Source organism: Capricornis sumatraensis, chromosome 16, assembly GCF_032405125.1.
Source record: "Capricornis sumatraensis isolate serow.1 chromosome 16, serow.2, whole genome shotgun sequence".
Classification (NCBI taxonomy): Eukaryota; Metazoa; Chordata; class Mammalia; order Artiodactyla; family Bovidae; genus Capricornis; species Capricornis sumatraensis.
The window spans coordinates 27,069,008-27,096,018 of NC_091084.1; the positions used below are offsets into that span (position 1 = coordinate 27,069,008).

The window sequence follows — 27,011 nt, forward strand, 5'->3', positions numbered from 1 at the left end:
GAAATTCACTATGTAAGTATGTAAATATGTAGAAAGTGTAAGACTACAATAAAAGGTGACCATGGGCTGGGATTAGATGTGTCTGTTTTCTAAAATGAATTTCCTCCTCCTCCTGGCTTCTTTCTCTGGCTCTGTGAAGTGAGCAGGGGCAGGGCTGTGATCCAACAAGGCACGCTTGAGCCACCAATGGCATTTCAGCTTGTGATCAATGAAGCTTATAGGCAAACTCCAGTCCCGAAATAAATGCAAAGACTGCTTTATCCGAAGAAAGTCTGGACAGCTGTAATTCCTGTGAGAGAATATGAGAATATGATGGAGAAGACATTCATTCATAGGTACCGTCCAACTCTTATTTGTAGGTTTAATGGCAGAAACAGGAGGGAGAACCATAGACCCGTCAGTGATTTTCAAATGGCGCAACCCCATAGGGGATAAAAATGAGTTTTTATTGAGGCATGAAAAAATACTTTAAAATTGAAATAGTCACATAGAATTAAATATAATAACTAGAAAATACCATAGTATACTGCATGCAGTAAGAATAAGGATTGTTTATGAAACTTGTGTTGTGATGTGTATGCATGTGTGAGTGCCCTGAAATGAGATTTGATATGATCTTACTGTGTGTCTCAGGCAAAAGAAGTTTGGGAAATGCTGCCATAATTTAGCTCTTTGCCACATACTTTTGGTATTCTGTGTTTGCCATACAAACTAAAATTCTGGCCACTCAACAGTAACCTTCTCTAAAGAATATACTCTTGCCCTTTATGGCAATGTTTCTCAACTACTTCAACATGAGGCAATTAAAAACCTGAGCTGGAAATAAGCTGCCTAAGAAAGCAAAGGGGAGATTTAGAAGGAAGCCTCCGAGAGAGGATACCAGATAATGCATATATGCGTGTGTGTGCGTGCGTGTGTGTGTGTGTGTCTGAGAGAGATTTAAAGACCAGAATTCATTAGAGGGCACCAGAAAAAAAACCCTGTTTTTTAGGGTAAACAGCTATAAAACCTTGCTACACCTGCTGAGCCGTTAATGCGACAGCCCTGATATGACTCAAATGAAAAAGTTCATCTGAGAGTTAGGAACCAGGAGTTCTTTCCTGCTTCACCCAGTTCAGTTCTTTACTTTGGGGAGGACAACTGTTTCTGATTTCTAATAGAACCTATGATGGAACATCCTGGAAACCCAGAAGAGGGCAGCTGTCTAGACATAACCTGTTCTGAAAAAGTACTGAGGAGGAAGCTATATGCAGAGCAATGCCATGTTTATTTGATTCAACATGCGATTATTTTTCCTGTCCTCTCTTACAGGCTCTTCACTTTGTTTCCAAAGGCCATAGCTCATAAATTACTGCTGATGTGGATGTTTATATTAGCTTCCTGGGTCATTTACTTCTCTCTCAAAGACCACACAAAGGTAGGTACTGTTTCCTTTTTCAGAATTTCGGAAAAGGTCACAATGACTTGAAATGTTCACTGTGATTAACGCAAGAATTAAATGTGAAAAGCATGTAATCTTAGCAATAGATGTGGCTGAGAGGATCCTTTGTTCATCAGTAATTCCTTTGACAATATGCATTCTATAATTATTATTATTTTTTGAGCGACAGGTAGATTGCAGCCTCTATGTGGTGTTTGACACTACTAACCATCCTGCCTAAGCATTTTCGCCAACCTTGGCCTCGGAGCCTCCAATCCAATTAAATCTCCGTGTCAGCCCTTCCCTTTTTCAGTTTTATTTTTTAAAATTCTTTACATCAGTTCAGTTCAGTCACTCAGTTGTGTCCGACGTTTCCGACCCTATGAATCACAGCACATCAGGCCTCCATGTCCATCACCAACACCCAGAGTTCATTGAAACTCATGTGTTATGTGCATTGAGTCAGTGATGGCATCCAGCCATCTCATCCTCTGTCGTCCCCTTCTTCTCCTGCCCCCAATCCCTTACAGCATCAGGGTCTATTCTAATTAGTCAACTCTTCGCATCAGGTGGCGAAAGCACTGGAGTTTTGGCCTCAGTGTCATTCCTTGCAATGAACACCCAGGACTGGTCTCCTTTAGGATGGACTGGTTGGATCTCCGTGCAGTCCAAAGGACTCTCAAGAGTCTTCTCCAGCACCACAGTTCAAAAGCATCAATTCTTTGGCACTCAGCTTTCTTCACAGTCCAACTCTCACATCCAAACATGACCACTGGAAAAACCATAGCCTTGCCTAGATGGACCTTTGTTGGCAAAGTAATGCCTCTGCTTTTGAATATACTATCTAGGTTGGTTATAACTTTTCTTCCAAGGAGTAAGTGTCTTTTAATTTCATGGCTGCAATCACTATCTGCAATGATTTTGGAGCCCCAAAAAATAAAGTCTGACACTGTTTCCACTGTTTCCCCATCTATTTCCCATGAAGAGATGGGACCAGATGCCATGATCTTCGTTTTCTGAATGTTGAGCTTTAAGCCAACTTTTTCACTCTCCTCTTTCACTTTTGTCAAGAGGCTTTTTAGTTCTTCTTCACTTTCTACCACAAGGGTGATGTCATCTGCATATCTGAGGTTATTGATATTTCTCCCGGCAATCTTGATTCCAGCTTGTGCTTCTTCCAGCCCTGTGTTTCTCATGATGTACTCTGCATATAATGTAATATGCAGGGTGACAATATACAGCCTTGACATATTCCTTTTCCTATTTGAAACCAGTCTGTTGTTCCATGTCCAGTTCTAACTGTTGCTTGCTGACCTGAATATAGGTTTCTCAAGAGGCAGGTCAGGTGGTCTGGTATTCCCCTCTCTTTCAGAATTTTCCACAGTTGATTGTGATCCATACAGTCAAAGGCTTTGGCATAGTCAATAAAGCAGAAATAGATGTTTTTCTGGAACTCTCTTAATTTTTTCCATGATCCAGTGGATGTTGGCAATTTGATCTCTGGTTCCTCTGCCTTTTCTAAATCTAGCTTGAACATCTGGAAATTCATGGTTCACGTATTGCTGAAGCCTGGCTTGGAGAATTTTGAGCATTACTTTACTAGCATCTGAGATGAGTGCAATTGTGTGGTAGTTTGAGCATTCTTTGGCATTGCCTTTCTTTGCGATTGGAATGAAAACTGATCTTTTCCAGTCCGGTGGCCACTGCTAAGTTTTCCAAATTTGCTGGCATATTAAGTGCAGCACTTTCACAACATCATCTTTCAGGATTTGAAATAGCTCTACTGGAATTCCATCACCTCCACTAGCTTTGTTTGTAGTGATGCTTTCTAAGGCCCACTTGACTTCACATTCCAGGATGTCTGGCTCCAGGTGACTGATCACACCATTGTGATTATCTTGGTCTTGAAGATCGTTTTTTGTATAGTTCTTCTGTGTATTCTTGCCACCTCTTCTTAATATCTTCTGCTTCTGTTAGGTCCATACCATTTCTGTCCTTTGTCAAGCCCATCTTTGCATGAAATGTTCCCTTGGTATCTCTAATTTTCTTGAAGAGATCTCTAGTCTTTCCCATTCTGTTGTTTTCCTCTATTTCTTTGCATTGATTGCTGAGGAAGGATTTCTTATCTCTTCTTGCTATTCTTTGGAACTCTGCATTCAGATGCTTATATCTTTCCTTTTCTCCTTTGCTTTTCACTTCTCTTCTTTTCACAGCTACTTGTAAGGCCTCCTCAGGCAGCCATTTTGTTTTTTTACATTTCTTTTTCTTGGGGATGGTTTTGATCCCTGTCTCCTGTACAATGTCACAAACCTCCATCCATAGTTCTTCAGGTACTCTATCAGATCTAGTCCCTTAAATCTATTTCTCACTTCCACTGCATAATCATAAGGGGTTTGATTTAGGTCATACCTGAATGGTCTATTGGTTTTCCCTACTTTCTTCAATTTAAGTCTGAATTTGGTTATAAGGAGTTCATGATCTGAGCCACAGTCAGCTCCCAGTCTTGTTTTTGCTGACTGTGTAGAGCTTCTCCATCTTTGGATGCAAAGAATATAATAAATCTGATTTTGGTGTTGACTATCTGGTGATGTCCATGTGTAGAGTCTTCTCTTGTGTTGTTGGAAGAGGGTGTTTGCTATGACCAGTGCGTTCTCTTGGCAGAACTCTATTAGCCTTTGCCCTGCTTCATTCTGTGCTCCAAGGCCAAATTTGCCTGTTACTCCAGGTGTTTCTTGATTTCCTACTTTTGCATTCCAGTCCCCTATAATGAAAAGGACATCTTTTTTGGGTGTTAGTTCTAAAAGGTCTTGTAGGTCTTCATAGAACCATTCAACTTCAGCTTCTTCAGCCTTACTGGTTGGGGCATAGGCTTGGATCACCATGGTATTGAATGGTTTGCCTTGGAAATGAACAGAGATCATTCTGTCATTTTTGAGATTGCATCCAAGTACTGCATTTCAGACTCTTGTTGACCATGATGGCCACTCCATTTCTTCTGAGGGATTCCTGCCCACAGTAGTAGATATAATGGTCATCTGAGTTAAATTCACCCATTCCAGTCCATTTTTGTCACTGATTCCTAGAATGTCGACGTTCACTCTTGCCATCTCCTGTTTGACCACTTCCAATTTGCCTTGATTCATGGACCTAATATTCCAGGTTCCTATGCAATATTGCTCTTTACAGCATTGGAGCTTGCTTCTATCATCAGTCCCATCCACAGCTGGGTATTGTTTTTGCTTTGGCTCCATCCCTTCATTCTTTCTGGAGTTATTTCTCCACTGATCTCCAGTAGCATATTGGACACCTACCGACCTGGGGAGTTCCTCTTTCAGTATCCTATCATTTTGCCTTTTCATACTGCTCATGGGGTCCTCAAGGCAAGAATTTTTGAAGTGGTTTGCCATTCCCTTCTCCAGTGGACCACATTCCGTCAGACCTCTCCACCATGACCCACCTGTCTTGGGTGGCCCCACATGGCATGGCTTAGTTTCATTGAGTTAGACAAGGCTGTGGTCCATGTGATCAGATTGGCTCGTTTTCTGTGATTATTGTTTCAGTGTGTCTGCCCTCTGATGCCCTCTTGCAACAACTACTGTCTTACTTGGATTTCTCTTACCTTGGATGTAGGGTATCTCTTTACAGTTGCTCCTTACCTTGGACGAGGTCGCCCCTCCTGACTTTGAACGTGGAATATCTCCTCTCGGCCGTCATGCACCGGCGCAGCCTGGCGCTCTCGGTCGCCGCACCTGACCTTGGGCGTGAGGTAGCTCCTCTCGGCGGCACTTCTGCACGGTCCGTCGCAATTCTTTACACAGTTCAGTTCATATTTCTTGATTTTCTTTTTCCTCAGTCTTTTTTAAAAACTGATTTTGCTTTACATTTTCCTCTTTTCAACCATTCAGTACAAATCTGATCTTTCAAAAATTCTGTTTTCATCATCTTCTCGTCCTGATCAAAAACTTTCAGAGGGCAGTGCTGAAGAGATCAACTCCTTAACCATTCATGCTTCTTCTAAATTTGAGCCCAGTTTCTTTTCAAAGTATCTATTCCACCTTTGTCTAATACAGACCCTCACCTCCAAATAAGAAGGACCACAAATCTAGGACATTTGGACAATGATGGAAACTGGTAAACTGTAGAGTTCTCAAACCACAGCTCAGAAACTTCCTCTCTGTGAACCCTTTCTGTAAGTATGTGTTTTCTAGATTTCTTCCATCAATCTTCTTCTTGTTCATGCTTGTACCCTTTAATTCATATGGTCAGGTGCCATCCACAAATATTTGTGTCTCTAAGTGAGGCCTGGACAATCTGCACTGAAATGCCCATGTTTGTGCATGAGTGTGTAAAATGCAGATCCCTGAGCCCTACTCCAAAGCTGCTAAAAACAAATCTCTGGACTTGAGCCTAAAATGAAGTTTTGAAAAATCTAATCAGAAAAGATACAAGTACACCAATATTCATAACAGCACTATTTACAACAGCCAAGACATGGAAGCAACGTAAGTGTCCATCAACAGAGGAATGGATAAAGAAGATGTGGGATACATACTCAGTGGGATATTACTCAGCCATAGAAAAGAATGAAATAATGCCATTTGCAGCAACATGGATGGACCTAGAGCTGATCATACTAAGTTCACTTCAGCAAGTCAGAGAAAGACAAATGTTGTATATCACTTATTTGTGGAATATAATAAATGATACGAGTGAAGTTATTTTCAGAACAGAAGTAGACTCACAAACATAGAAAACAATCTCATGGTTACTAAAGGGAAAGTAGGGATGGGAGAGGGGTAAATTAGGAGTTTAGGATTAACAGATACACACTACTGTATATAAAATAGAGGGACCTTGGTGATCCAGTGGTTCAGACTCTGATTCCACAGCAGGGGAACTGATTTCTGCTTGGGGAGCTAAAGATACCACATGCTGTGCAGCACAGCACCACCCCCCCCCCCCAGAAAAAATAGAAAAACAACAGGACTTACTGTATAGAACAGGGAACTTTACTCAATATTTTGTAATAACCTATAATGAAAAAGAATCTGAAAAAGAATATATATACACATATATGTAAATAGCTGAATCACTTTATACCAGAAAACGAATACAACATTGTAAATCAACTGTACCCCAATAAAATGAACAAAATGATAAAGTTTCAACAAGCCCCCCAGATGATTCTCACACTCACTGAAGTTTTTAGAATCACTGCCTTCGTATTTCCAGATCTGAGATCTTTTCTGTGCCTCACTCTTGAATTCATTCCTCGGTTATCTCCACCTCAGTTTCACTAGTGTTACCAACACAGAGCAAAGCATGCAGAGGTTATCTTCTTCCTCGCCTCCCTTCTTGGCAAAACAGAATCATATGGAAACAAATTCTCTGCATTTCTCCTATGTCTCCTATGTTGCCTCAGCCCATTAGTCAACTAAACCAATTCTCTCTCCACAAGCAATCAGTCACTAATCTCCTAAACTCTACCTCCTGTTTCTTTCATATCTATCCTTCTATCTCCATCCCCAGGGTCTTGATTTAGTCAAGTCCTTTGTCATTTCTCATCTATGGTGTTGAAATAGTCCTCTCATTAATTTCCCTGCCTCTGGTCTCAGCCTGATCCAATCATTCATTCAACAAACCTTTGTTGGGTATAGATTGTGTGTCAGGGCTGAACTGGGTATTAGGGATACAGAAATATAGGACATAATCTTTGTGTTCAAGATCCTGAGATTGTATTTCTAAAAGAAAAATGCCATGCTCCCAACTTCAGGGGAAACATGGTGGGGTTCAGATTTCCTGGCTCAGTGTCTTAGTCAGGCGGTTTTATGAAAGGATTTAGAAAACCTGGGCCAAGGTATTCTTGCACTGGTTGATTCCTCTGCTCATTCTTCCTCCAAGTTTTCATGTAGCTAATGCTTTGCCTTTAGGTCTTTGCTCAAATGTCATCTTTATTTAGCACTAGAAACGGCCCCTACCCCACCACTTAGCATTTCCCTTACTCTGACTTTAAAAAATAATGATAATACTTTTGACTTTCTAAAATACTATATAATTTACTTATTTACTCTGTTCATTGATTATTATCTCTCTTGGCCTGCTGTAAGGTGACCTCCATAAGAGAAGGATTTTTATCATTATTTATTTGTTGGTATATCCCAAGTGCCCAGAACAGTGGTTGGCACATAGTAGGTGCTTAACAAATAAATTTCTTTAAATTACAAAATAAGGACTGCTCAGTGGTCTTAGTGAGGTATAATGGTGACCTGAAATAAGGTATAACAATGAGGATGGAAAAAAGTCAAGAAATTTGAGTTAGAATTGACAGGAATAAATTGACTGTGGAGCAGGGGTGAGGATGTGGAATTAAGTAGGAATTATTCCAGATATGTACAACTGCCTGGCTCGTGATGCCATTCATTGAAGTATAGAATAGAGTAAGAGAAATAGTTTTGGAAGAAAAAAGACAAGTTTAGATATGAACAGTCTATGTTGGAGGTGCTTTTAGGTCATCTAAATGGAGATGTTGCTTCAGTAGACTTGAATATACAAATCTGAAGCTAAGAAAGGTGTGGTTTAGAAAAATGGATTTAAGAATCATCAGAATATAAATGACAGCTTAGCCTATTGATGTGGGTGACAATTCCTTGGGTGAGCTACAGAGTGAAAGAGAAAGGACCTACTATACAGTGCAAGGAACTCTACTCAATACTCTGTAATGGCCTATATGGGAAAAGAATCTAAGAAAGAGTTCAGTTCAGTTCAGTCACTCAGTCATGCCCGACTCTTTGTGACCCCGTGAACTGCAGCACTCCAGGCCTCCCTGTCCATCACCAACTCTCGGAGTTTACCCAAACTCATTTCCATGATACCATCCAACCATTTCATCCTCTGTCGTCCCCTTCTCCTCCTGCCCTCAATCTTTCCCAGCATCAGGGTCTTTTCAAATGAGTCAGCTCTGGATATATGTATATGTATAACTGATTCAGTTTGCTGTACACCTGAAACTAACACAATGTAAATCTACTATACCCCAATAAAAATTTAAGAAAAGAAAAAAAAATGTTGCTAAAGCTATTGCCCTAAGGAACAAAACAAGCACCGGTCTGTGAAGTGAGTGGGAAGAGAGAAAGAGACTGATAAGAACTCCCGAGAAGTTTAACTGGGTAGGTTTAGGGAATAAGCAAAAGTTTTCGTATAGCAGTTCTTTGTATAATATGGGAGATAAGTGAATACATTTAAATCCTTATGTAAAGAAGTTAACAGAAGTAAATAGGGAGTAGAGGGAAAAAATGTGGGTCCAATTAAATAGGGAAGGGTAACAGAAAGTTGAATTGCTATATGACTACTTTAAAAAATTTATTTGGATTAAAATTTTTTAAATTAATTAATGTATTTATTTTTGGCTGCACTGGGTTTTTGTTACTGTGTGGGCTTTTCTCTAGCTGAGGTGAGTGGGGGCTGCACTCCAGTTGCAGTACATGGGCTTCTCATTGTGGTGGCTTCTCTTCTTGCTGAGCATGGGCTCTGGGACGTGTGGATTTCAGGAGCTGTGGTGTGAGGGCTCAGTAGCTGCAGCTCCCTGGGCTCTAGGGCACAGGCTTAGTTGTGGCACACAGGCTAAGTTGCCCTGCGGCATGTGGGATCTTCCTGAAACAGGGATCAAACCCGTGTCTCCTGCATTGGTGGGTGGATTCTTTACTACTGAACCACCAGGGAAGCCCTGGATCTTTTCTTTAAATAAGAATTTTTTAAAATCTATTTATTTATTTATTTGGCTGTACCGGGTCTTCGTTGTGGCATGCAGGATCTTGGATTTAGTTCCCTGACCAGTGATCGAATCTACGCCCCTGCATTGGGAGAAAGGAGTCTTAGCCACTGGACCACCAGGAAGTCCCTGATGACTTTTTTAGATTTTTAAAGTTTAGGGAAAAAAAATTCAGTTATTGGAGGAGTTGCCTCCTGGATGTTGAGGGCTGCTTGGAGGTTATCAGGATTTTTAATGATGAAGACTATAAGCCAATTTCTTCAAAATTTTCAGTCAATGAGTTGAATAGAAGCTACCAATTATTAGAACATGATGGATGATAAGAGGATTATGTAGTGACATTAGTGAAATTTGGTTAGATATGTCTTAGAAGACTCTAAGACATACTCCAAAAAATACAGTATGTATTAGGGCTTATATATGGGAAATATAAATGCATTTAAACTAAGTATTTATATTTAATATGCATTTGTATTTACTCTGTATTTATCTCTAATATATACTTGAAAAAAATATATATCCCTAATATTTATATTTGAAATAAGTATCTTTGAAACAGGTTCTTAAAGGAATGAGGCAACTGGGTAGGAGAAATTGAGCACTGAATTCTGATCCCCGCCCTACTACTACTATCTTAAAGAGACATTTCCCTTTCTATGACTCATTTTAAGGGTCAGGCACAAAATTGTTTTCCCTAGCTCATATTTATGGCTCATATATTATGTGATTTCACTACATAATATTCTTCAAACAATGGAAGAAGGGAGAACAGAGGATAATGGATTAAGAAGGGGTGGGAATGGGAGGAACAATGTGTAACTGTAAAGGGCTATATGAAGGCAGCAGATGGTGATGGAAATATTCTGTATCTTGATTATCTGAGTGTTAGTCTCTCAGTCATGTCCTACTCTTTGTGACCCATGACTGTAGCCTGCCAGGCTCCTCTGCCCATCAATTCTTCAGTCAAGAATACTGGAGTTGTTAGCCATTCCCTTCTCCAGGGGATTTCCTGACCTGGGATCCAACCTAGGTCTCCTGTATTGCAGGCAGATTCTTTAATATCTGAGCCACCAGGGGATCCCCATCTTGATTGTATTCAAGATGTATGCTGGTTGTGATATTTTACTACAGTTTTACAAGGTGCTATTGTTGAAACTGGGTAAAGGATACATGAGGTCTCTCTGTTATTCTTATTTTTTTATTTGTTTTATTCTATTGTATTTTTATTTACTTTATTCTATTGTTATTATTATATATGTGTGAATTTACAGTTGTCTAAAAATAGTTTTTTTCCCTCACTGCTATACTACTGTTCAAATTAAACATCTCATTACAAACCGAATCTTGCCCGAACTGTATATCCTCATGTGGTACTTAGATTTCCTTTATCAGTTGTTTTTGTTGTTTAGTAGCTAAGATGTGCCCAGTTCTTTGTGAGTCCATGGATGGTAGCCCCCCAAGGGTCCTTTGTCCATGGGATTTCCCAGGCAAAAGTGCTGGAGTGCCATTTTCCTACTCCGGAAGATCTGCCAGACTCGGGGATCGAACCCACATCTCCTGCCTGTCAGGCAGATTCTTTACTACTGAGCCACCGGGCCTTGTTCAAATGTTCTTGCCTCATTCAGGTGCTACAGGAGTTATAGGGAAACATGTTAAGTTTCTCATGCAGGCTAAGAAACCTTCTTCTTGCCCCATTTGTCTGGCTGAAGGGCCAAAAGTAGGGATTCCATAGAGTGGGCAGAGAAGACAAAGCTCAAAAGGATTATCCCCCAAAGTGGAGGTTAGCCCATGTCAGTCTTACCCTAAATAGCATGCTAAAGGCTTGGGGGAATTGAACTACAGGCTGGACCATTGCCCAGGTCCCAGGGTGGCTGCTGGATGTTAGAAGCATGGGACAGATTCAAACAGTACAGGCTTAAAGAACTGAACAGACCTTGAAACTAGGGCTTGTAAAAGGTGGGTTGGAACTTATGGCTTTAACCTAACTAGGTTTGATTGCCTGGTTAAAAAAAAATCAACATTATCTTTAAGGTTTAAACAAGACCCGAATCTCATAGCACAATAGTTAAAATATCCAGTATATGAGCCAAAACAATTTAGCATATGAGGAACCAGGAAAACTATAACTTTCAGGAGAATAAGCAAAGTTACTAACTCAGACAAATAGCTGTTGAAGTTATCAAAACTTTAAGACAGTAGTTATAATTGTATTAGTTTTCTACTGCTGTTGTGAAATATTATCACCAACTTGGTGGCTTACACGATACAAATGTATTTTATGTTATGTTTCTTGAGGTCAAAATTCCAGAATGAGGTTCAACTGGGCTAAAATCAAGGTGTTGGCAGTATGTACACCTTTCTGTACACTCTGTGGGAGAGTACATGTCCTTGCCTTTTCTAGCTTCTAGAATTTGTCTGCTTTTCTTGGCTCCTTCATCAGTGAAAGCCAGCAACTTTGGGCCAAGTTCTTCTTAGCCAGCTGTCTGGTCCTCCCTCCTTTGCCTTCCTCCTTTATTTTTTTTTCCCTGTTTTACTTTTGAGGACCCTTGTTACATTTGGCCCACCTAGATAATTCAATATAATTCAGTATTCCCTATTATAAGGTCAGCTGATTAGCAACTATAATTGTATTTTTGATTTTAATCTTGAGATGCAATCATCCTGGGTTAGGGTGGACCCTAAAGTCCATGACAAGTGTCTTTTTAAAAGAGAAGAAGGTAGAGGATGCACAAGGGGAAGGTGAAGTGAATCTGATGGCAGAGATGGCAGTGGTGCTTCTGCAAGCCAAGAATGCCAAGGACAGCTAGCATCCACCAGAAGCTAGGAGAGAGGCATGGAGTATACTCTCCTTCAGAACCCCCAGAAGGAATCATATCTGTTGACATCTTGATTTTAGAATTCTGGCCCCCATAACTGTGAGAGAATAAATTTATGTTGTTTTAAGCCACCAAATTAGTGACAATTTGTAATGGCAGCCCTAGAAATCTAAAACAGCAAAAATATAGAAGAACTAAAGAATACAATTAACTGAATAGAACATATCTAAAGTCATAAAACAAACCTTAATAGACTTTAAAGTGACTGAAATTACACAAAGTTTGTTCTCTGACCATAATGACATTATACTGGAGATCAGTAACAGAACAATAACTGGTAAATCTCTCAGCATTTGGAAATTAAGTGACACAATTCTGCATAATCCATGAATCAAAGAATAAGCTTCAAGGGACATGAGAGAACATTTTGAACTAAACAAAAATGGCAATATAACATTAATATTTGTTGTGTTTCTAGTACAGCTAAGGCAGTACTTAGAGTGAAATTTATAAATGAAAAAAGAGCAATGCGAGACTCAACAACTATACTTTTTTTCTTTCATGTATAACTTATTTATAAATTAAGTGGTTATTTTAAAAAAAGAAGAAAGTTACCAAATCAATAATCTAATTTCCACCTTAAAGAACAAGAAAAAGAAAGCAGAAATAAGGAAATAATAAATATTACAGTAGAAATCATTAAAATTGGAAACAAATACAATGGAGAAAATCAATAGAACAAAAGTTGATTCTTTAAAATGATTAATAGAATTGATAAAACTTAAGCCAAACTGATATTGAAAAAAGAAAGAGTAGGCATAACTAACCAATACCAGAATTGGCAAAAGAGACATTATTAAGGAAATTACAGACCTTAAAGATAATAATGGAAAACCACAAGCTACTCTATGAATGTAAATTTGACAGCTTAGATAAAATGGATGAATACCTTAAAGACCATAAACTACCAAAAGTCACTCAAGAATAGATGTTCTGAATAGTTAAAACTCTTCTGAAAAAGAAATATCTAGGCCCAGATAGTCATTTTACATGGTAAAATTCTATCACGTACTTAAAAAATAAATAACACTAATTTTACACAGTCTTTTTTTCCAAAAGATAGAAGAGAAAGGAAAACTACAAAATTATGTTATTAGGCCAACATTACACCGATGCCCAAACCAAAGAGTATAAGGAAATAAAATAACAGACCAATATACTTTATGAACACAGGTGCAAATATCCTCAACAAAATATTAACAAATTAAATCTAGCAATATACAAAAAGGATAATATACCATAACCAACTGGATTTTATCCCAGGAATACAATTGCTGGTTTAATGTTTTTAAAAATCAATTAAAATATCCAACTATGTCAACAGGCTACAGAAGAAAAAATATTTGATCATGTCAATTTATACAGAAAAAATTTGACAAAATTCGCATGTCATTTATGACAAAACTTTTAGCAAGCTAGAAATGAAAGAGAACCTCTTTATCCCTTTAAAGTACATCTGTAGCAAATATAGAGCTAACATAATTCCTAGTGGTGAAAGGGATTCTTAATCCCTGAGATCGTAAAGAAGGCAAGGATGTCCATTTTCACCACTTCTGTTTAACATCATACTGGAAGGGCTAACCATTGTAGCAAGAGAAGGAAAAGGAAGTAAAGCACATGTACATTGGAAATGAGGAAGTAGAACTGAACCTATTTGCCCTATTTGTCCCAGGTGACTTGATTGTCCACATAGAAAATCCTGAAGAACTGACAAAAATGCTCCCAGAACTATTATGTAATTTTATCAAGGTCATAGGCTATAAGGGTAACACAAAATTCAGGTTTTTTCTATATACCATAATTTTAGCAATGAAAAATCAGATATAAAAACCCACATAATGCTATTTCAGTTCAGTTCAGTCACTCAGTTATGTCCGACTCTTTGCAACCCCATGAACTGCAGCATGCCAGGCCTCCCTGTCCATCACCAACTCCTGGAGTCCACCCAAACCCATGTCCATTGAGTTGGGATGCCATCCAAGCATCTCATCCTCTGTCGTCCCCTTCTCCTCCTGCCTTCAATCTTTCCCAGCATCAGGATCTATTCAAACGAGTCAGCTCTTTGCATCAGGTGGCCAAAATATTAGAGTTTCAGCTTCAGCATCAGTCCCTCCAATGAATATTCAGGACTGATATCCTTTAGGATGGACTGGTTGGATCTCCTTGCAGTCCAAGGGACTCTCAAGAGTCTTCTCCAACATCACAGTTCAAAAGCATCAATCCACATAATGCCATTTACAAGAGATTAAAAAATGAAATCCTGAGATAAAATTCTAACAAAATAGGGCAGAATCTATAGTCTGAAAACTTTAAAATGCTGAGAAAAGATTATATACATAAAAATGTTCGTACAGTGTTGAACACATACAGTGTTCATGGATTGGAAGACTCAATATAACTGTCATCAAACTATAGATTTAACACGATTTGAAACAAAATCTTCACAGGAATTTTTGTTGATCTAGATAATAAGATAATTCTAAAATTTACATGGGAAAGCAAAGGAAGTAGCACAGACAAAGCAAGTTTTAAAAAGAAGAATGGAGTTGGAGGCCACACTAAAATGATTCAAGACTCATTATAAAGAGACAGTAGTTGACACAGTACAGAATTAATGAAGGAATAGACACAAAGGTGAGTAAAACAGAATAGAAAGTCCAGGAATGTAGCCATACAAGTAAGGTGACTTGACTTTTGAGGAATGTAGAAAGGAAGTTCAATGGAAAAATGATAGTTTTATAATGTGGTTAGAATCATCAGCCATCTGTATGGTAATAAAATGAATATCAACCTAAACCCCACAAATTATACAAAAATTAACTCAAGTGGATCATAGATCTGAATATAAACCCATAACAGTTTTAAGGAAGCAAATTATCTTAACCTCCTGTGGTTAGTCAGATTTCTTAGATATAATGCTAAAATCATGATCCATAAAATTAAAAAAATAATAATATGGGACTTCATTAAAACATTTTTCTTTGTGAAAGACACTGTTGAGAGAATGAAATGACAAGGAACTGAATGGGAGAAAATATTTGCAAATTATACATTCAACACAGCACTTGTGTCTATAAAATACGGTGAACACTTGAATAACATGAGTTTGAACAGCACAGGTCCACTTACGTGTGGATTGTTTTCAACAATAAACATGCCAGTTCTACAGGATCTGCCGCTGACTGAATCCATGGATGTGGAATCAAGTGTATGGAAGAGTTGCATTTACTGTTTGGAAACGACTATGAGTTATCCTTCTAGCATAACTGACACATAGTATAAGTATAGCTGACTATAAGTTATACTCGGATTTTTGACTGTGTGGAGGGTTGGTCCCTCAACCTCCACATTGTCCATGGGACAATTGTATTAAAAAAACTCTAAAAAAAATTCAACAGTAAGAAAGCAAATAATTCAACTAAAAATTAGGCCCCCAAACTTGAATAGATCCTTCACCAAAAAGATATAGTGGATGGCAACTAAACAAAATAAAAATATATAATTCATGTGATTTGCCACTAAAGAAATCCAAATTAAAACTCTGATGAGCTGACCCTATGTAGCTACTAGAATGGCAAAAAAAAATACAAAAAAAAAAAAGAAAACCCTGCAATTTCAATTGCTGGTAAAGACATGGAACTTTCATTGCTGGTGAGAATGTCAAAAAATACATATGTTCTAGAAAATAATTTGGTTGTTCCTGGTAAAGTTAAAGAGGCATTTACCATACACCTTTATAATTCCTACTCTTAGGTATTTTTCTGTGGGGCAGGTCTCTCAATTGTAGAACTCTCAACTGGGCCAGTAATTATTTGTTGTTGGGGGCTGTCCTGTGCATTGGCAGATAATACACCTTGACCTCTACCCACTAGATGTTAGCAGCAACTTTTCAGCCTCCCAACACTGCTTCAGCTGTGACAGTGTACCTCAGAGACATTCAGAAAAGCACCATGAAAAAGATGCTCAACATCACTAATTATCTGAGAAATGCAAATCAGAACTACAATGATTTATCACCCCACACTGATCAGAAAGGCCATCACCAATAAAACCATGAATAAACACACTTTGACCCTGAGTAATCAATAGAAAGTCCACTCTGGAAGTCCCAAGAAGAGTTAGTTCCAATTCTTCAAAATCTTCCACAATACCTTTATCATTTATTAGCCTAGACTCTTCTTTTATTTAGTTGTTATGGGATCTTTATATCATAAGAACTATTGGATACTTGTTTTTGTAAAGAAATCAGGAAGCATGATTGAATAGTTAAAATTAATGAAGACCATTGTCAGAAAGAAGGAAACCAAGATGGCTGATTCTCCTTATTAGTTTGTTCCCCTGAGCTCCTCCGGAGAGGGCAATGGCACCCCACTCCAGTACTCTTGCCTGGAAAATCCCATGGATGGAGGAGCCTGGTAGGCTGCAGTCCATGGGGTCGCGAAGAGTCGGACACGACTTTTCACTTTCATGCACTGGAGAAGGAAATGGCAACCCACTCCAGTATTCTTGCCTAGAGAATCCCAGGGATAGGGGAGCCTGGTGGGCTGCCATCATGGGATCGCACAGAGTCGAACACGACTGAAGCAACTTAGCAGCAGAGCTCCTCCAAGTCCTTTTAATGTTTAGGTTAGACTTTCTGTTCTTTTTTCTTTTCTTTTTTGACACTAATTGCCTTCTTGACTCAAAGGATTGTTCTTGATGAAAGGTTGATGGTTCTGGACCTATGGCCACAGTTTAGAGATATGTAGTAAAGATAGTCCTTTTCTGCAAAGATAAAAATCTCAGTGCAAGAAAGAGCTCTCCCTAAAAAGCCTTTTTTTCTCCTCTCTATCTGGTAATCCTCCTCTTATCTTTTGAGAACTATATGTCATCAGCTCTGTGAAGCCATTCATTCTTCAAGGGGGAAAATTTTTATTAGGGTATAACTCATATAACACACTACTCACTCATTTAAAATATATAATTCAATGATTTGGGGTTACAATTGGTTTTAAAATTATTAATTGTAAAAACTGTGATCAAATATAACATGAAACTTTAACAATTTAACATTTTAACAATTTTAATGTGTATAACATGATGGCATTAATAACATTTATATTATGCAACCATCACCACTATCTATTTCTAAAACATTTTTATTGCTCCAAATAGAAACTCTGTGACCACTAAACCCCAATTCCCATTTCCCCCGCAGGAAGCCTTTTTTATTTTTGCTCTTTATTTATTTATTTTTTTTTACTTTACAATACTGTATTGGTTTTGCCATACATTGACATGAATCCACCACGGGTGTACATGAGTTCCCAATCTTGAACCCTCCTCCCACCACCCTCCCCATATCATCTCTCTGGGTCATCCCAGTGCACCAACCCCAAGCATCCTGTATCCTGTATCGAACCTAGACTGGCAATTCGTTTCTTACATGATAGTATACATGTTTCAATGCCATTCTCCCAAATCATCCCACCCTCTCCCTCTCCCACAGAGTCCAACAAAGGAAACTATAATCAGCTCCAGTTTCATCCACCTCATTAGAACTGATTCAAATGTACTCTTTTTAATGGCTGAGTAATACTCCATTGTATATATGTACCACAGCTTTCTTATCCATTCATCTGCTGATGGACATCTAGGTTGCTTCCATGTCCTGACTATTATAAACAGTGCTGCGATGAACACTGGGGTACACGTGTCTCTTTCAGTTCTGGTTTCCTCAGTGTGTATGTCCAGCAGTGGGATTCCTGGGTCATAAGGCAGTTCTATTTCCAGTTTTTAAAGGAATCTCCACATTGTTCTCCATAGTGACTGTACTAGTTTGCATTCCCACCAACAGTGTAAGAGGGTTCCCTTTTCTTCACACCCTCTCCAGCACTTATTGCTTATAGACTTTTGGATCGCAGCCATTCTGACTGGTGTGAAATGGTACCTCATTGTGGTCTTGATTTGCATTTCTCTGATAATGAGTGATGTTGAGCATCTTTTCATGTGTTTGTTAGCCATCCATATGTCTTCTTTGGAAAAATGTCTATTTAGTTCTTTGGCCCATTTTTTGATTGGGTCATTTATTTTTCTGGAATTGAGATGCATAAGTTGCTTGTATATTTTTGAGATTAGTTGTTTGTCAGTTGCTTCATTTGCTATTATTTTCTCCCATTCTGAAGGCTGTCTTTTCACCTTGCTTATAGTTTCCTTTGTTGTACAGAAGCTGTTAATTTTAATTAGATCCCATTTGTTTATTTTTGCTTTTATTTCCAGTATTCTGGGAGGTGGATCATAGAGGATCCTGCTGTGATTTATGTCAGAGAGTATTTTGCCTATGTTCTCCTCTAGGAGTTTTATAGTTTCTGGTCTTATGTTTAGATCTTTAATCCATTTTGAGTTTATTTTTGTGAATGGTGTTAGAAAGTGTTCTAGTTTCATTCTTTTACAAGTGGTTGACCAGTTTTCCCAGCACCACTTGTTAAAGAGATTGTCTTTAATCCATTGTATATTCTTGCCTCTTTTGTCAAAGATGAGGTGTCCATAGATGTGTGGATTTATCTCTGGGCTTTCTATTTTGTTCCATGGATCTATATTTCTGTCTTTGTGCCAGTACCATACTGTCTTGATGACTGTGGCTTATCCTTTGCATTCCTATACACTAATAATGAGAAAGTAGAAAAAGAAATTAAGGAAACAATTCCATTCAGCATTGCAACGAAAAGAATAAAATATTTAGAAATATATTGACCTAAAGATACTAAAGACCTATATATAGAAAACTATAAAACACTGATGAAAGAAATCAAAGAAGACACTAATAGATGGAGAAATATACCATGTTCATGGATCAGAAGAATCAATATAGTGGAAATGAGTATACTACCCAAAGCAATCTACAGATTTAATGCAATCCCTATCAAGCTACCAGCAGTATTTTTCACAGAGCTAGAACAAATAATTTCACAATTTGTATGGAAATACAAAAAACCTCGAATAGCCAAAGCAATCTTGAGAAAGAAGAATGGAACTGGAGGAATTAACCTGCCTGACTTCAGGCTCTACTACAAAGCCACAGTCATCAAGACAGGAAGCCATTTTTAACAGTCTGGGGCCAAGTTTGCAACAATCTCTGAAATGCCCTTGCAGCTCTATTTACATGTCTTTCAAATTATTCTTTTGTAATAATAAGTTTATATATTCATTCTTTTCACTAGGTCGGTTTTTCTGGATATACAATCATCAGTTCAGTTCGGTTCAGTTCAGTTGCTCAGTCGTGTCCAACTCTTTGCGACCCCATGAATTGCAGCACGCCAGGCTTCCCTGTCTATCACCAACTCCTGGAGTTCACTCAGACTCATGTCTATCAAGTCAGTGATGCCATCCAGCCATCTCATCCTCTGTCATCCCCTTCTCCTCCTGCCCCCAATCCCTCCCAGCATCAGAGTCTTTTCCAATGAGTCAACTCTTCGCATGAGATGGCCAAAGTACTGGAGTTTCAGCTTTAGCATCATTCCTTCCAAAGAAATCCCAGGGCTGATCTCCTTCAGAATCATATCCTCTCATAATTAGAAATAACTTAAATTAAAATTATTATTATTAAGATCAATAAAGGCAAAGAATATCTACACCATAAGAACCAGTAGACAGAAATCAACACAATATTGTAAAGAAATTATCTTCCAATTGAAAAAAGAGCCAGTGGAGTAGATCTTTCTATCCACTTATTTGAATTCTAGATAGACAAAAGAATTTAAAAATCCAGTCATACAAAATATGAAAAAACTGATTCTAAAGTTTGTGTGGAGAGGCAAAACCCCCAGTGTAGCCAAATCAAGAGTAAAGAACAGAGTCAGAAGACTGACACTACCTGACCTTAAGACTTCCTTTAAAGCTTACTATACTTACTATAAATAGTACAGTGATCAAGACAGAATGATATTAGTGAGAGAATGATGAACAAATCAGTGGAAAAGAGTAGAGACTCCAGAAACAGAGCTACATAAATAAAGTCAACTAACAATTGACAATGGAGTAAAGACAGTCCTTTCAATAAATGGTACTGGAGCATGTTAAAAAAAAAAAACAAAACTAGACAACTTTTCTAAAAATGAATCACTGACCTAAATGTAAAATGTAAAACTATAAAATTTCAAGAGATAACAGGAGAAAATGATACTGACTTTGGGTATGGAGGTGATGTTTCAGATATCATACCCAAGGCACAATCTATAAAGGAAATAATTCATAAACTGAACTTCTTTAAAAGTAAACTTGTGCCCTATGAAAGGCAAGAGAGTGAGAAGACAAGCTGCAGAGAAAATATTTGCATAAGACACATCTAATAAATAAATGTTATCCATATATACAAAGAATCCTTTTTTCCCCTCTAGGATTATTTGGGACATTTACATGTGAAAAAAACTAGAAACCACTTGAAACATATATAATACACACACAGAGTAACTGAAGCATCATCTTTAGAATTTGAAATATGAACCTTAGAAAGAGCTGTAGCTGTAGATAGCACATCAGTTTCCAAACTGAAAGATCCTCTTATTTATCTCAAAATTGCCACAGGAAATGCTAGTTGTGCAATATTAAACATCTTTTCCTAAGGGGAACACTACCATTGCTTAAACATGAAATTTATCTTCACTACACACATATCCTTTGCCAAACCCATTTGAAAAGCCATTTATTTGGAACATTTATTTGATCAATTTAGTTTGTAGCCAAAATATCTCCTAGTCCTGTAATCAAAATTTGGAGCATATTTTCAAGCAGAACCAGATTCTATACCTTAAAAGATAAATGTGAACTAAAGCTTAGTAAGACAACTTGCAGTAACCACATCAAGTTGAAATGTTCACCGCTAAAGTAGGTCAAAATTGTTTATAAAAGCACAAAATACATATATATTAAAAAAAGACCTTATGGTAAAAAAATAAACCAACTAAGCTTTTTAATTTATTCCCTTCTTGTCAACCAAAGAATTTCTCCAGCGTGTAGTACAATTTAGTGGTTAGGACTACAGGTTCTAGAGTCTGCCTTCCTGCATTTGAATCATACTTCCCATCACTTACAAGCTCTGCATCTCTGGCCAAGTTATTTAACTTTCTCAGGGCCTCAGTTTCACTTTCTGTAGAAGAGGGGAAGCAGTTCTACTAGCTTCAAAGTACTGTCATGAGGCTAAATTAGAAAATCCAATTAAAACAATTAGAACAACATCAACACACAGAAGACATTTGCTTATTATTATTATTAATGTTATTTAATACTGTTGTAATTTCTCACTTTGTTTTCTAATTTTCCATCTAAGTCTTCCAACTTAAAAATTCAGGGGAGATCAGGTGCGTCTTGCTTATGTTTCCACATGTCTCCATGGTTAACATAAGGATGGTGCATGGCATGGACTCACTACTTATTTTATGGAAGAAGGAAGGGGAGGGAAGGAAAAAAGAGAAATGAAGTAGGGAGGAAGGAAAGGAGGGAAAAGGAGGAGGGGAGGAGAGGAGAGAAGAGAGGTGGGAGAAGAGAGGAAAGGAGAGAAAATAAAGAGTAAAAGAAGTGAGAATGTTTAGTCAGGAGTAGAAAACCAATAATAATACGGCATGGTTTCATGATTTAGAGTAAAACTCTCTTAATAATTTCACAGGTAACTTGATTGTTCTTCATCTAAATCTATTTATTTAATACTTTTGATATATGTATATAATCACAGTTGTTTGAATACATTATAGATCTGTTTTCACCTGTGACTCATTTATGTTGATGTGTGGCAGAGGCCAACGCAATATTGCAGAGCAATTGTCCTCCAAAAAATAAAAAATGTATCCAAATATTTTAAAGCATTTAACCCATTTGGTTTATACATATACACTGAAAGGTATGAGGGAAAACACAGAATGAAGCATAAATTCATGTACACATGCTAATTTGAAGTTTAGCTTTTAGACTTATTTACCTTGAGACCCATCTTCAGCTTTCAGGTTGGTAGAGGTGAGGGGTGGTGAGGCCCAAGGCAGCTTCTGGAATTTCTAAGTGGCTCTAGTCAGTACAAGATAGTTCCAATAGTCTTGAGTTATATGTACAGTCTACTGAGGCTGTCAGATGTCTCACTACTGGATCCTCCAAGCTGGCTCAATGATCACATTACTTGGTCTGCCTTTGAGCACTTTGTCAACAGCCAATTTCATGGCTGCTCTGACCACATCTGCTTCATCAGCCCTGAAGTCACTCAGTTCATCAAAGACATTGGCAACCCAGGTATTAAAAATTTTTCTTCCATGGGTAGATATTGACCAAGCCATTAGGTGTCAAATTTGTTAATTTGAAAGTGCTATTTGTTACATGGCAGCTTGGATAGGAGGGCTGTTTGGGGGAGAATGGATACATGTTTATGTATGGCTGAGTTCCTTCGCTGTTCACCAAAACTATCACAACATTAATTGACTAGACCCCAGTACAAAATAAAAAAATTTCTTTTTTAAAAATGTGCTATAATTGAGACTCCCTTGGTGGTCCAGTGGCTAAGACTACAGCTCCCAATGCAGGGGACATGAGTTCAATCCCTGGCCAGGAAACTAGATCCTGTGTGCTGCAAATAAGATCCAAGGTAGCCAAATAAATAAATAAACAAAATAAATATTTTAAAATGCTATAATCTTAATAAGAAGCAATAAAGTTGTTATCCAATTTAAGATTAAAAACTGGGGGGAGTGATTATTTACCAGATAGTAAAATTATGATCATATATGGTAATAAAAAAGGATGAAAAAAAGGCAATAACATGTAAAATAAATTCAAAACAGGTAATAATCCTGCTAATTTAACTAAATCTAATTAGAATGATTATGGGTAGTCTAAGTGATCTAGTTTGGCTGACTAGGTTTTTCCTTAACAAAATAGTTGATCTTTTTCTTTGACTTAGTACCTGATAGACTTAGTACAAAAGTACTTGTTTGTAATTTGAAATGACATATTTTTCATGATTTTCCAATAGTGCTAATTCCTATAGAACAAATACTTTTTCAAAATTTTGCTCTCTGCTGAACAGATATTTTTATTCACTAAATAAAAATTTTATTTTGTTAAAAAATAGAATTGAATATTTAGAAAATGGAAGTGTGGAGAACAGTCTAAGATTAGAAGCAATAGAAGTATATCACAAAGGAATTTTTCAGTGCTTTTACAGTAAACATTAAATACTTCTAAAAATGTCAAGAAGTGACATTTGCAGATAAAAACTTTTTTCTGCAAAACTGAGAGACTAAATGTTAAAATGTTTGTTATATAAAGAACTGATGTACCAAGAAATTAAAATACATTGAAATCAATGAAATCAAAATAAAAAAATTGAACAAAGGAAATAAACTATATGGAAGAGAACACTTTATTTTTTATACAATATTTGAGAGAAAATAAAGTTGAAACACACTAGTATTAAAATAAATTTAACTTAAAACAATAGTAAGTTTCCATTTTCACCTGTCAACTTTGAAATAGTTTTAATGACAACGTTTTATAATTTCACCAACAATATTTAAATTGATGGGTTTTGTAAGGGAAACTTAATTAACTGAGATATCCAACTCCTTTCTCTTGGTGAGCAGACAGCTGTCCAAACTCCTCAGTCAGAAGATAGATTTTGTATGACTCTTTTATTCAGTCCACAATCCAGTTATTAGAATATGAAATGCATGCATGCATGCTAAGCTGCTTCATTCATATCTGACTTTTTGCAACCCCATGGGCTATAGCCCACCAGACTCCTTTGTCCATGGGATTCTCCAGTATTCTTGCCAGGAGAATGGAGTTGCCATGCCCTCATTTAGGAGTTCTTCCCAACCCAGGGATTAAACCCACATCTCTTATGCCTCCTGCATGGGCAGGCAGGTTCTTTAGCACTAGCGCCACCTGGGAGGCAGAGTATGATACATGTGATGTTATATACTGTTTTGGCATAACTAAATATCTTGTTCCAGAAAAATCTTTGACTATAGTTGCAGTGCTGCTTAGTCACTCAATCGTGTCTGATTCTTTGCAACCCCATGGACTGTAGCCTGACAGGCTCCTCTGTGGAATTTTCCAAGCAAGAATACTGGAGCAGGTTGCCATTTCTTACTCCAGGGGGGTTTTCTGACCCCACAATCGAACCTGTGTCTCTTGCATATCCTGCATTGGTCTTTATGACAGAGGAAATAAGACATTTGAGCTTCAAGCCTTTTTGTATAAATATTAAACAGCGGTTGACTTAAAAAGCAAAACAACGTAAAACAAAACACAAACAAGCCAATTAAGAAACAAACAGGAGTTGTTTTCAACCCTGGCTTTACCCATGTTGTTTTAGGCTACAGCTAAATATACTTCCTGGAGGCCTGAGAGATTCCTGGGACCTGAACAGACTTTAAACTGGTGGTGATTTCCTCCAATTACCTCATTGTCCCGCAGAAACCATGCATTCATTGTCAGCTAAACAAACTTCTGATCCGATTAAATATGTCTTTCAGTACACTTGTAATGGAGCATTGTACTTAACTCATACTTTGCTGCAATGTGGCATGCCAGCTAGTCTGACATATTGCTGTAGCAATGAAAACTCTTGAATCTTGAGGATATATATTTGACAGTTAAGAATAGAAATGTTTATATTCTTTGGTTGACAGATAATTCAATAATATATGATGTGATATGCCCATCCCTAGGAATCCTTCAAAGAAGTATCCTATGTTTGAAAATTTGGAAACTATCCAAATGTAATATCAAATGGAAGTGAATAGCTATAATCCAATTGTCTAGTGTCACTGGCCACAGAATTTATTTTGCATCGTCTTGACAGAGTATCATGCAACCATTAAAACTGATCATGAAAATTATCTAACAATATTAAAATGTTTATAAACCATGGTCAGTTCAGTTCAGTTTCAGTTCAGTCGCTCAGTCGTGTCTGACTCTTTGCGACCCCATGAATCGCAGCACGCCAGGCCTCTCTGTCCATCACCATCTCCTGGAGTTCACTCAGACTCACGTCCATCGAGTCTGTGATGCCATCCAGCCATCTCATCCTCGGTGGTCCCCTTCTCCTCCTGCCCCCAATCCCTCCCAGCATCAGAATCTTTTCCAATGAGTCAACTCTTTGCACAAGGTGTCCAAAGCACTGGAGCTTCAGCTTTAGCATCATTCCTTCCAAAGAAATCCCAGGGCTGATCTCCTTCAGAATGGACTGGCTGGGTCTCCTTGCAGTCCAAGGGACTCTCAAGAGTCTTCTCCAACACCACAGTTCAAAAGCATCAATTCTTCCACACTCAGCCTTCTTCACAGTCCAACTCTCACATCCATATATGACCATAGGAAAAACCATAGCCTTGACTAGATGGACCTTAGTCGGCAAAGTAATGTCTCTGCTTTTGAATATACTATCTAGGTTGGTCATAACTTTTCTTCCAAGGAGTAAGCGTCTTTTAATTTCACGGCTGCAGTCACCATCTGCAGTGATTTTGGAGCCCAGAAAAATACAGTCTGACACTGTTTCTACTGTTTCTGCATCTATTTCCCAAGAAGTGATGGGACCGGATGCCATGATCTTCATTTTCTGAATGTTGAGCTTTAAGCCAACTTTTTCACTCTCCTCTTTCACTTTCATCAAGAGGCTCTTTAGCTCCTCTTCATTTTCTGCCATAAGGGTGGTGTCATCTGCATATCTGAGGTTATTGATATTTCTCCTGGCAATCTTGATCCCAGCTTGTGCTTCTTCCAGTCCAGCATTTCTCATGATGTACTCTGCATAGAAATTAAATAAGCAGGGTGACAATATATAGCCTTGACGTACTCCTTTTCCTATTTGGAACCAGTCTGTTGTTCCACGTCCAATTCTAACTGTTTCTTCCTGACCTGCATACAGATTTCTCATAAAGCAGGTCAGGTGGTCTGGTATTCCCATCTCTCTCAGAATTTTCCACAGTTTATTGTGATCCACACAGTCAAAGGCTTTGGCATAGTCAATAAAGCAGAAATAGATGTTTTTCTTGAACTCTCTTGCTTTTTCCATGATCCAGTGATGTTAGCAATTTGATCTCTGGTTCCTCTGCCTTTTCTAAAACCAGCTTGAACATCAGGGAGTTCACGGTTCATGTATTGCTGAAGCCTGGCTTGGAGAATTTTGAGCATTACTTTACTAGCATGTGAGATGAGTGCAATTGTGCAGTAGTTTGAGCATTCTTTGGCATTGCCTTTCTTTGGAATTGGAATGAAAATGGACCTTTTCCAGTCCTGTGGCCACTGCTGAGTTTTCCAAATTTGCTGGCATATTGAGTGCAGCACTTTCACAGCATCATCTGTCAGGATTTGAAACAGTTCCACTGGAATTCCATCACCTCCACTAGCTTTGTTTGTAGTGATGCTTTCTAAGGCCCACTTGACTTCACAGTCCAAGATGTCTGGCTCTAGATTAGTGATCACATCATTATGATTATCTGGGTCGTGAAGATCTTTTTTGTACAGTTCTTCCATGTATTCTTGCCACCTCTTCTTAATATCTTCTGCTTCTATTAGGTCCATACCATTTCTGCCCTTTATCAAGCCCATCTTTGCATGAAATGTTCCCTTGGGATCTCTAATTTTCTTGAAGAGATCTCTAGTCTTTCCCATTCTGTTGTTTTCCTCTATTTCTTTGCATTGACCGCTGAGGAAGCCTTTCTTACCTCTTCTTGCTATTCTTCGGAACTCTGTATTCAGATGCTTATATCTTTCCTTTCCTTCTTTGCTTTTCGCCTCTCTTCTTTTCACAGCTATTTGTAAGGCCTCCCCAGACAGCCATGTTGCTTTTTTGCATTTCTTTTCCATGGGGATGGTCTTGATATCTGTCTCCTGTACAATGTCATGAACCTCATTCCATAGTTCATCAGGCACTCTATCTATCAGATATAGGCCCTTAAATCTATTTCTCACTTCCACTGTATAATCA

At 38.0% G+C, this 27,011-nt stretch overlaps 1 protein-coding gene across 1 annotated transcript in view; it reads left to right on the plus strand.

The window, feature by feature from the left end:
* Positions 1–309: 309 nt before the first annotated feature.
* The window catches only part of LOC138092920 (NXPE family member 2-like), a 35,269-nt gene continuing 8,567 nt past the window's right edge, over positions 310–27,011 (plus strand). Inside the window, exons 1-2 of the mRNA XM_068988984.1 lie at positions 310–335; positions 1,312–1,417. Of these exons, the coding sequence (XP_068845085.1) occupies positions 310–335; positions 1,312–1,417 (132 nt within the window). The remainder of the gene's footprint in view (positions 336–1,311; positions 1,418–27,011) is intronic.